The sequence below is a fragment of the Chelonoidis abingdonii genome, chromosome 15, assembly GCF_003597395.2.
Source record: "Chelonoidis abingdonii isolate Lonesome George chromosome 15, CheloAbing_2.0, whole genome shotgun sequence".
Classification (NCBI taxonomy): Eukaryota; Metazoa; Chordata; order Testudines; family Testudinidae; genus Chelonoidis; species Chelonoidis abingdonii.
In genome coordinates this window covers 12,171,922-12,184,038 of record NC_133783.1, presented here as the reverse complement: position 1 = coordinate 12,184,038, position 12,117 = coordinate 12,171,922, and the positions used below count along the sequence as shown (strand labels likewise).

The following is a 12,117-nucleotide window of genomic DNA, read 5'->3' as shown; positions in this document are numbered from 1 at the left end:
TAACGTGAAATGGAAATGAGCAATCACCCGAAGAAAAAAACGGTTACTAACCTTTCCGTAAGTGTTGTTCTTCAAGATGTGTTGCTCATATCCATTCCACAACCCACCTCCTGCCTCTCTGTCTGAGTTATCCGGCAAGAAGGAACCGAGAGGGTGAAGGGCCAGCAGTGCCCCTTATACCGGCACATAATCATGTGGCACCAGAGGATGCTAAAGCCAGCCCAACATATACCACTGAGGGAAATTTCTGGTGACAGTGCGTGCAGCGCATGCACACCTAACATGGAATGGACATGAGTAATGCATCTTGAAGAACAACAGTTATGGAAAGGTTAGTAACTTTTTTTTTTCCCATATTCCCATGTGTGGATGAAGGGAGACAGGAAGGAAGAGACCCTTTTAATGTTATCTATTTGTGACTGTTCTATCGTATGCAAGGCTTTAACACATGGTGAACACAACTTATCAGCCTTGTCCACCTACTGCCTGCCCTCTCGTGAACGTTTCCGACTTGCGTTTGGTAAGGACACTAGGATAACGAGCTATTTCTAAACATATATAACCAGAATCCCCCTGACCCTGACGCAAGATGTCCCAAGTGCAAGGTGTCACTTTGAAATGTTGAAAATGCTTCCAAAGTCAGTGGCAATGTGCTCTGGTAAATACACTTGCTGACTGGAAGGGGAGGGGGAAGTTACCCTGTGCACTACTGGGTTAACATCAAGCCCCAAAAGGATGGAAAATCGCAGATACAGGTGCCATTTTAATTCACCCCATCGTTTAGAGGGCTTTTGCTCTCAAGGAGCCAGACCCTCTAATTTTTGTAAATCAATGTGGTTCCATTAATTTTAATGGTGCTATCAAATTAACATCAGTTCAGGATCTGTCCATTATTCTTAAGGTTCTACACTGCCTTAGATCTAAACTGTTGGGTGAGCTTAGGAGAGTTTTCTGGCAACATTCCATTTCACTGCTGTTATGGCTTTTATGTTTTAGATCAGAAAGAAGGTAGTCTTCAGCATTATACTTGGAGATGTGTATTAATGGACATTGTGACATTATCAGGCCTTGCATTACACTGATGATGTAACCACTAACGTTATTTCATGGAGATTTATTTTTCTTTGTGTTCAATATCTTTAGGCTTTATAAATGATCCTTTCAGCGTTTGTTAAAAGCCACTTTAACTGTGTGCAGTGCCTCTGGCCCTAACCCATTAAAAGATGGAACAACATAGAACTGTCAGTAAAGGACAGATTTTTATGTCTGTAGTTACTGATTCCTGAGGCATAGATTCCAGTGTAGCGGCTCTTGGCAAATTACCAACTGTTACATTACTTAGTCTCAGGAGCTGTGCCACTGAATGGGATTTCCAAGATTTCCTCTGGAATTACATGTTTTCTGCTGCAAGTTTTTATGCTGCCGTTTTCCTTAATTATTTACTCATTGTTACATCCAGACGATATGAGACTTTCTTTTGTCTCCTCTTGGATCTGCAGGGTGGTGTACTCTTCTGATGTTCTGCCTGCTTGTGAGGCTTTCCCCTTTGTAGTCAGTGGGAACTTCATGCATGTAGGGAGTGCAAACTAGAAAAATCAAAATCTGACCTGAGATTTTTGCCGTAGTTTCTATGGTTTAATTTTGTTCATCATAATATTTTCCAAGTGTCAGGATCAATTCACAATGTGCTGGTGAGAACTTTTAAAGGTGGGTGGGAGAGAGAGATCCTTCCTCTTTTATAGACTTATTTTCCCCCAATAAAATTCATGCTCTGAGAAATATGAGTATGTATTGAGAATTCTTCTCTAAAATTACAGTAGGCATCTTATGTTACTTCTCCAAATGCCCTTCAGTTGATTTTAAAAAAAATCACCATCTGTTGCATTTTCTTAACTTGTTGCTTTTTTCTCCCTCTTTTGGCAAGATTTGAAGACTTCCTTGCCCGCAAGTGGTCCTCAGAGAAGCGCTTTGGTTTGGAAGGGTGTGAAGTAATGATTCCTGCTCTTAAAACCATCATTGACAAATCCAGCGAAATGGGGGTTGAATATGTAATAATGGGGATGCCTCACAGGTAACTCTTCATTTAAAATAAAAAAGGCAAATAATGGACTCAGTTGCACAGTGTGGTATATGCTGCTTTAGGTTTCTGGCCAGTTTTAGAGACTGGGAATGTGATGTTATTAAGGAGGTTGGTAAAACAGGTTAGTTATCCCAGCTAAAAGATATATTGAGTATCAGTATCACAGAATCCTAAGGGAGCTATCTCTCAGTGAGGGGCTAAAGCTTTTATCATGGGAGACTAGTCAAGTACCTGCTTTGAAATAGAAGTGAGTCTGACAGGCATTATACTTCATTCCCCAGTGTGGAGAGCTTGGAATTGAGATGTGGGAAATTGGTACATTCTATCTATACTCTGGAAGGCGTTACCAGGAATGGGGACACTATTGACGAATAAGATCTTAGGCGGGGGCAGAGCCATTTAAAAAGGGGAAATAAACATCCTTTTATTTCAAAAATGAGATGCACATTTGCTTGTGGAATTTCTTTGATTCCCAGGTTTCAATCTGCTACAGGTGGCAATAGAATCAACTTTGAAAACACTTTGGTATTTGGAGCATAGCTTCTGAGCCGCTGATTTTTGTTGATAGGGTAGTCAGTTTTCTCATAGGTGGGAGAAAGGGTCCTTATAATTCAGGGAACCTTAAGAGCAGAGGCAGGAAAAATTAGCAAACGATATATTATATTCATCATAGTAGGAGAAAGGGTTCATAACTATTCCATGCTATTGTGTCATAACCTTGTACTAAGAGCTACTTTTCATACTCACAGAATGTTATATTAATTTCACAAAACTGTGAGGATTTTTTTTTAGCTAAAGTACAAAAATCAAGAAATGTAAAATGAAGGAGCTGTTCTGTGGTAGCAATAAGCCACTCCAGGGTCCGTTAGTTGGCTACTGGTGCATTTTTTGGCCTTCTGCCTCACAGCATGACTGAAGCAAGCAACAACAGCCAATTAATGTACAGCCCTCTGTAGCTTATTGCTATAACCATTAATTAAAATATATTTTCAAAGGGTCATATCCTGCCTGCACTTGGGTGTGCATGAGAGTAGCTCTGCATGTGTATCCGAAGGCAAAATATGGTGCCTCCTCCCCTCCCCCCAAACAGCCAAAATAAGTAAAACTCCCCCAGTCTCTCATCTGTGATAATTGTCAAGTAACTGGTCTAGATAATAGCACTCTACTGATGGCACATTATGGTTGTGCTAGAAACCCACAGAAGAGAAATCTCTAGCTTGCCATTAAATACCTAAGCATTATGGAGTGCCAATGGAGATGCAGTAGGGACACTGGTGTGTGGGAGAGGTGGGGGAATGGTTAGAGGATTAAGGGGCAGTATTTTAGATGTTTAAAATACACTTTTTTTTTTTTAATTTCCAAAATTGTATGGTAAGATTTCATCAAAGATCCTTCTATTGTGGTTTAGAGGTAGGTTGAATGTACTGGCCAATGTCATCCGAAAGGAGTTGGAGCAGATCTTCTGTCAATTTGATCCAAAACTTGAAGCAGCTGATGAGGTAACATGCAACTTTATTATTGATAGAGAATAAGTACTGAATTGTTCTGGATGTTCTTGTCCATGTAAATATGCAGGACCAGGAACTATTAAAGTGCATCATTTTGTTTTGTAAAGTGATCAGAATCAATGGGCTTTACTGGTAACTTCTTATTGTTTACAAAATGCTATAGCACATATTTCAAATGCAGAAAGACTCCTAGTCATTAACTCTAAACAGTGAATTCGAGTTGCAGGGTATCTCTCTAACATAATTTATTTTAGCTCCGACCATCTTCCTCTATTTTGCAGAGACAAGCATGTTGTCAGTGCTTAGTTAATATTAAGTGTTCTGTTCTGACCCTGAGGTATTAAAACAGAAACAAATGTTCAAAATTTTAAATTATTCTCAGGAAAAATAACATGCAGTGTGACACGTAACAGCTAGCCAGATTCATTTTTCAATATGAAGTGGAAATTTTAAGTGTTGAATTGGAAGTAGATTATATGGCTGGTGTACATGAACGTTGACTGTCTCTGTATGTTAGGGGTCTGGGGATGTAAAATATCATTTGGGAATGTACCATGAGAGGATCAACCGAGCAACAAATAAGAAGATCACTCTGTCGCTTGTGGCTAACCCATCTCATTTGGAAGCAGTAAACCCTGTTGTTCAGGGGAAGACCAAAGCTGAGCAGTTTTACAGAGGGGATACAGAAGGGAAAAAGGTAAAATTACAAGCATGCTAGGATAACTTTTTGCTGGTGAGCTGCAGAAGTGAGAGGTACTTCAAGACACTGAAACTTTTCTTTGTGTAATTGGATATGTTGGCCTTTGAACTAAACTAATAATTTTAAATTAGCACAGGGTAAAACTTCCTAATTCTCTGACTGGTTACCAGGTTGATTAACTTAGTTCCTGAACCTGGAAACCTCAGATTGTAACTTTCACTCAATTGGTAATCAAACAAAGCAGTTTGAATGCAGCCAACCATGCATGTTCTGATTTCTTTCATTTTTTTAAATTTGAATTGTGGTCCTTCCTAGGAATCCCAGTCATAGACTAGGGTCTATGGTGCTGGGCATTGTAATAATACATAACAAAAAGTTAATGCTCTGAGGATCTGACAGTTACACTTCCTGTTACCTAATGCTTTTTTTCCATTCCTCCCTTATCTCAGGTCATGTCCATACTACTACATGGAGATGCTGCCTTTGCTGGACAGGGAGTGGTTTATGAAACCTTTCATCTCAGTGACCTCCCATCATACACCACAAATGGCACTATTCATGTTGTGGTCAATAACCAGGTGAAAAACAGAATTTCTTAAGCAATTTGGGTCTAATGATTTCCCATATATTCCTTTGTTTTATTCTTGTCATGATAGATTGTATATACCAGCCCTCTTTCATTGACTAGAATGATTATACCCTGAAAATGGTCAGCACATCTGGCTGTGCTCAGCATAGGCGACACAGATTTTGTGGAACCCAAATGAGTATGTAAAAATGATACATTGTGTTAGATGAATTAAAGAAGAAATTACCTTCCAAAGTGAAAAGCCTATAATTACAGTCATGTAAATAACTATGTATTAAACTAAGACTTCAGGCATTCATAACAAAAGCAAAAAAAACCCCTTTCTCCCACATATTAACAGATGCTTGTTTTTTCTTAGATTGGTTTCACCACAGATCCCCGAATGGCCCGGTCATCTCCATACCCTACAGATGTTGCCCGTGTGGTCAATGCACCCATATTCCATGTGAATGCTGATGACCCTGAAGCAGTGATGTATGTGTGCAATGTAGCTGTAGAATGGAGAAACGCATTCCATAAAGATGTGGTTGTAGATTTAGTAAGTATTGGGTTAATCTTAACTCTTCACTTTGCATATTTTGTGCTAGTCTTTTAAAGTAAGTCAGTAATGTCAAATATGTTACTAAGTGTTTATAAACATTGCTGCATTCATTGCATTTATTGGCTTGAATGCGACTGTTAAGCAGTTCTCCCTACCTTACATTATTACTTGTATTATAATACTGCCTAGAGCAGCGGTTCTCAACCTTTTTCTTTCTGAACCCCACCCCCCACAACATGCTATAAAAACTCCATGGCCTACATGTGCCACAACTGTTTTTCTGCATATAAAAGCCAGGCCCAACATTAGGGGGTAGCAAGCAGGACAGTTGCCTGGGGTCCCATCCCAGAGGGGCCCCTGCGAAGCTCAGTGGCTCAGGCTTCAGTCTCAGGCGGCGCAGCTCAGGGCTTGAGGTGGTGAGGCTCCGTGGCTTCATCCTGCTTGGTGGACTGCCTGAAACCTGTTTGCGGTACCCCAGGGTCTGTGGACCCTCAGCTGAGAACCTCTGGCCTAGAGGACCCAACTAGAACCCTGTTGTGCTAGATGCTGTACCCAAAATAAGAGGGAGCCCTTACCCCAAAGAGACTTATGTTGATTTTAATGTCTCTTTGAGCAGCAACTTTAATGCCTTAAGCCCATAAATCTCTAGAAAGCAGGAAATGTTCAGAGATTAGTTTCATGTCTCTCGTTATTGACAAATATAAATCTTCCCTGTGTAGGTTTGTTACCGAAGGCGAGGCCACAATGAAATGGATGAACCTTTGTTCACCCAGCCCCTGATGTACAAGCAGATTCACAAGCAGGTGCCAGTGCTGAAGAAGTATGCTGACAAACTGATTGCAGATGGAACTGTAACACTGCAGGAGTTTGAGGTACAGTATGTCAGCAGAGCTGAAAGGCTGTTTGTGATGCTGTTCACAGAAGGAAGTGACTGAATACTGTTTCCTTAACTACTGTTTGCTTCACTACTTTGTTGCCTTCATTCTATGCCTTTTTTTCTGACTGTCTTGTTTTGTTTTACATAAAATAGAAAATAGTACTGTGTGGCAGGAGGTGAGCTTAATTTTCATTGATTACATGACATAAGACTTAAAGATGGAGAAAATGGATGATTGTCTCTAAGTGGTGAAGCTGAGTCACTTGTATTGATCTGCTATGTATGTATCTACTGTCAACCTAGGAGGACTGGAAATGCTGTGTAGTAATTAAAATAATACATGGTACCCAGAAAAACAGGTTATCCTCAATTCTTATACTGATACAGTGATAAGGTAGGGCTGTTAAGGCTGTTTAATATTAGCTGTGTTAGTGCTTCAGAGCCTTTGAAAATTGCAAATTAGTATGATTTAAAGAGCTTGAGTGGAGGGAGATACAGGGAATCAGAATTCACCTCCCTGCCTTGGATCTGTGGCAACACCAATTCAGAGGTGTCTGAAATATTCATGATTATATCTACAGCATCTCTAATCATGGGAGCTTCTTGTTGGAGCATCTTATGTCATTGACAATTGTAGGCAATATGCTGATGTTTACTCAGAATAGGATAACAAACTCATTAGTTTTGTGCCTCAGTTGTATTGAATCTGTTGCACTCAGACTTCGAAGAGATAAGTCTGAACTACCATATAAAAATTAAATCTGCATTTTTTTACTATATAGTTATTCATATTAAACTAGCTAACTCTTTATATTGTACTTTTATGCTTGTGGAAGTGGACGCAGTAGTAGTAGCACTGTAAAGCAAGGCATTTCATGGGGAGACTGTGGATCTGGGCCATCTCGTTAACTATTAGGCACAGTTCTTGCCTGAGGCAGGATACCAGACTCCGTGATCTTTGGTTCAATATAGAATCCTACGTTCCTAAAAAGTTGGAACGCAAAGGTGTGTAGGTTCTTTACTTCCACTGAAATTAATGGAGGTTGGGAGCCTAAATACTTTTGTGGCTCTGAGCCAGTCTGCCCACAGTACCCAAATAATGCACCGAGACAGTTATACAACTAAGCTACGTAGGTGCATGGAGAATTCCTTCCTGATCCCTGTAGTGACACTAAAGCCAGTTGGATAACCTTAATCTTCATACACATGACAAATTACGTGTGCTGTTCTGATGCTGACATGGAATTTCACCTGCTGTTCTAGTGTTGGATCTCTCATCAGCAGAATTTGCCCAAAAAACCAAATAGCAGGGTGGTTTTGTTTTAAGAAATGGATAAATGTGTTTTAAGAGTTTTTGAGCTGAGTGAAACTCCAGTAACTTCACTGAAATAAGTGGAGTTACTCTGGGTTTACACTGGCGTAACTGAGATCAAAAACTGGAATTTTGTGTGCTGTAATGTGGATGTTTCATCACTTTGGAATGGTATGCACTTTCTGTAAGCAAGTATCTGTGTTAGTCTGGATCTGTAAAAAGTAACAAAGCAACAAAGAGTCCTGTGGCACCTTAAAGACTAACAGATGTATTGGAGCATAAGCTTTCGTGGGTGAATACCCACTTCGTCAGATGCATGTGTGTCATTTTTGTTTTTTATCTCTAACTCCTTTTATATGGAAACTTGTTCTATAGGAAGAAATTGCAAAGTATGATAAAATCTGTGAAGAAGCTTATACTAGGTCTAAGGATAAGAAAATTCTACACATTAAACACTGGCTTGATTCACCTTGGCCTGGTAAGTGTCCTTCAAATACCCTAATGCCAGTGAGACTGGTTGGTGCCATTTGTGCTTTCCTTTAGAACCAAAATCCTGCCACCTTTATTGAGCCCTTCGCCAGGGACTACATCCTTTTGAAGTGAAGGATTTGGTTCTTGGTTTGCATATGCTAGCAAATGAAAGGATGCCAAAACAGTTTGGCAGAGGTGCAGTTGTCAGTACATCGTCAGAAATGGATGTGGCAAAAGCAACACTTTATCACTTCGAAAAGAGCTTTTTTCAGTCTACTATTAACAGAGAAGTTATTTATCCGTAATGTTACCTGCCTTTATTCCTTCAGAGAGAAATTCCACCTCTATGGACCTCTATTTTCAGGCCTTAAGTAGGTCTGAAATGGTGCATGTGCCTCGTGCCTCTCTGCACATGGTTGAATTTCACTCTCAATGAGTGAAAGTAAAACAGCAAATGAAAGAGCCATATTGTGTGTGTGTGAGATCAAGAATTGTTCTGTATAGGACCTGGAAATAATCCGTTCCCTAATTTAAAAGGTGTGGAAATGGCTCTTGGCTGTTGAAAACATTAGGATATTTTAAGAGTATTTTTTTAACAGTAAAATTCTTGTGTTATTTTTATTACAGATAGTATAGCAGTTCTCTTAATAATTAGAAGCCTCTATTCATCCAGAATGCCTTATAACATTTCTCCTTCCAGGGTTCTTTAATTTGAATGGAGAACCAAAGAGCATGACTTGTCCTCCAACAGGCATCCCAGAAGACATGCTGAACCACATTGGCAATGGAGCTAGCTCTGTGCCCCTCGAGGGTTTCAAAATACATGGAGGTCAGCTGGATTCTCTGCTATTTCTGAAATGTCAGACATTGCTTTCTTTGTCCTTGCTTTGTCTCTGCACATCAGTTACAGGGGGTAGTCGCTCTTCTGAGGTACGTTGGTAAAGGGGAGGAAGGAGCTGGTGACTTGCCTTCACAATTCATAAATGCCACCTTACTGACAGGTGGGAAGGTGGCAGTGAACATCCTACTGAGCTATTCTCCATCAAGAATTTAATACTCCTTTGTTATCATAGCACCTCTTTCCTAACCTCAGTAAAGTAAATTCCTTTTCTTTGTGGTCTTATAATGTGGCGGGAAGTGGAAACGTCTTTATAACATGCAGCTGGCTATATCTTTCTTAGTGAAGAGGGTAAGACTGTAACTACCCAGACTAATCAAGACATCTGTTTTTTTCTGGATGTGCAATGCATGTATGTCTTCACTTGTTCAGATGGACATGTGCTTGTATTCTTTAATGCATAGTATGAAAAGATGTCTGTACTACAAGGACAAATCTAACTTGCTTCCTGAAATGGAAGTTCTAAATCTGAGTATGTTTGTTTTTAAAATACTAAGGCACAGTTATGATTGTGGAGTCCACTCCTTATGATGCTTTCCTCGTAGGTAAATAATTTCCTCTTCCTACAAGGATGCAGCTTAGTCCAGTCAGATAATACTGCTTGTTTCAAGGAATCATTTTCTAGTACAACCACATGGCATATCATTGTACTGTGCTTAGTGTGAGGAAGTTTGGTTAAACTTTCTTTCAGTTTGTGGGCAGACCTGATACATGTAGTCCAGTGACTACATTAAGTCCTGCTACTGAGAGTCAAGTGCTTTCTGAAAAAAAATCTTAACCCTTAGCATCAAGGGGCTTAATTCTGAACTAGTAACTCTAATGATGAAAAGTTAAACATATGACTAGCTCAATGGGTAGTGGTCTGCACTAGCATGCCACGGTCTGAGCATAATTTCTTTCTCCCTGGGCTGGTGGAATCTGGAGGCACTAGAGGGGCAGTATGCTCAGCCTGTGAGGAAGAATGGAACTGCCTGACACAGTAACTCCCACTCACCTTGTCCATATCAGGTGAAGGAAGTTCACCTGGGTGTGAGGGCTGTTCTTCAGCGTAGGATCCTCTCCAGAGAATCTCATTCCCCTCTATAAGCATTCTTCAAAAAAGAAATGTCAGTATACATCTGGAAGTCTCTCAACGTCAGCAGTTGCAATAGGACCTTCTGTGCATACATTTTCCTTCAGGAATATTAAATGTAACAAGCAGTGGTAAGGGGATCCCTAATTATGTTAGCATGTTTATTGAAGCAATTACTTTATTAACTTTAAAAATGTGCATTTGTGCAAGAGGCACTGGATTGCTGTGACACTTTGATTAGTTTTAAATTAATATTACTGGAAGAATAATTTTAGATGTGGATTGTACACCTTCTAATTAAACATAGCTTTCTATTTCTCTGTGGAGTGGCATTCCTCTAAGACTATCTGTATACTATAAGTGTGATTCCCCTGCACGTATACACACAGCTTTTAGTCTGGGTGTAGCCTTAGGCACTAGTGCTCAAACTGTGGTCCACAGAACTCTTTCAGGTGGTTCAAAAGGCCAACAGAATAGATGGAGAAGGAAAGGAGTTGGGAGTTTGAATGGGAGGTGCTCCATGAAGATGTCTGCGTGCTTTTTGTCCAAACTAAAAGCCACTACTCAGATTGTCTGGCAGTAGCTGTAGCTGTAGTAAGTGGCCAGTCTGTGGTTCTGCCTTGCACAGCTGATAGAACTTTACTGTGCAAATCTCTGACTGGGGATCCAGGTTGAGGAATGAACCTCCCCAAGTGCCCCATTATAGTGCACTAATCGTAAACCACCAGATGATGCTGTTTAAGATTTGAAGTAATTTTTGGTGACTGAATCTTGAGTTTATTGGTTGGGAATGTTTTATGTGATTAAAATTCCTAAAACGACATTACAGCAATGCTTTCAATTAAACATCTTCATTGTTTGTGTTCAAGTGGCATTTAATTAACATAAATAATTTGTCTAAGTCTAATTATGATTACCAATCAGGAGGGAGATTCTGATTGTACACAGTGTAGCAGTCAGTCCTCAAATACATTTCCAATAATCCCTTGCTATGTTTAACGTACGGATTTCTTCTAAAATCCACATCGGTACAGTTTGGGTCACTTGGTGAGAAGGCACGTTATGTTTATTTGTACAGCATCAATATCGTGCTTCACAGAGAGGTCTGAAGATAAGAATCCTCTGCAGAGAGATGACTGTAAAAAAACCAGTCAGTGTACTAATTAGAGACATGGGTTGGAAAGTTAGAAAAAGGTATATATATAAGTGGTGAAATAGAGCACCTGGTTATTTGGAGAAGGGAACATTGTTTGTTAGGGAGGATATTGGCCTTTTGGAAAAGGTATGATTTGAAGGAAGAGAGAGTTGCAAACTGGTTGACTGAGTCAGTAAAGGGGGTTTCACATGAATGGGGCTTTGTGGAGGACAACTTGGAGAGGAGGATGCGGTGAAGGAAGTAGTTAGGTAATCTGGCAGGAACATGGGTCAGATGAAGAGACACTAGAGTGGAAGTGGAAGCAGAACCTAAATATACAGAACTTAGAAGATGAGGATGATTGTTGGGAAACTAGTGAAAGAATGTGAAGTGGGGCTGGAAAAGGTTGGGTAAATGGAAAGTGTAAATGAATGTTTTGGATAGATTCAATGCGGGCTAAAAAGGAAAGACTCAAAGGGCTGGAGATGAGAAGGTTGTGATGATTGAAATGAGATGGATCAAGGGCAAGGTTTTTTTATGGTAGGAATGGGGAGAAGCAGGGAGAAAGATTTTGGAGATGTTGCAAGGGGGGTGAATTGCAGGGTTTAGTAACAGTATCAATATGGAGACAGAAATAGAGAACAGAGTAAAATATGACACCCAGTTTGTGAGGCTTGTAGTCTCACAATTTGATTTACACTGACATAAGGAGTTTTCAGTTTTGTTCTCTGTGAAAGTCAGTGAGGGTACGCCTTGTGCTTTTTTTTTTTTTTTAATTTAAAATTTCCGTGCAATTGTATGGAATGAGGAAATTACAAGATCTTTCCTGTGGAAAACAGCTGGCGCATAAACCATATGCTAACTGAAAATCCATATTCATTTCAAATTAAACAAAAGTCCATGTTGAGACAAGTCTAGTAGTGTAAAATACAAA

At 39.9% G+C, this 12,117-nt stretch overlaps 1 protein-coding gene across 2 annotated transcripts in view; it reads left to right on the top strand.

Moving 5' to 3' along the window:
* OGDHL (oxoglutarate dehydrogenase L) overlaps window positions 1-12,117 on the top strand; it is a 115,545-nt gene that overhangs the window by 55,352 nt on the left and 48,076 nt on the right. For both annotated transcript variants that reach the window (XM_032804728.2, XM_032804735.2), the window contains exons 7-14: window positions 1,925-2,071; window positions 3,489-3,579; window positions 4,106-4,285; window positions 4,738-4,866; window positions 5,236-5,415; window positions 6,138-6,290; window positions 7,983-8,085; window positions 8,779-8,907. In XM_032804728.2, the coding sequence (XP_032660619.1) occupies window positions 1,925-2,071; window positions 3,489-3,579; window positions 4,106-4,285; window positions 4,738-4,866; window positions 5,236-5,415; window positions 6,138-6,290; window positions 7,983-8,085; window positions 8,779-8,907 (1,112 nt within the window). The remainder of the gene's footprint in view (window positions 1-1,924; window positions 2,072-3,488; window positions 3,580-4,105; window positions 4,286-4,737; window positions 4,867-5,235; window positions 5,416-6,137; window positions 6,291-7,982; window positions 8,086-8,778; window positions 8,908-12,117) is intronic.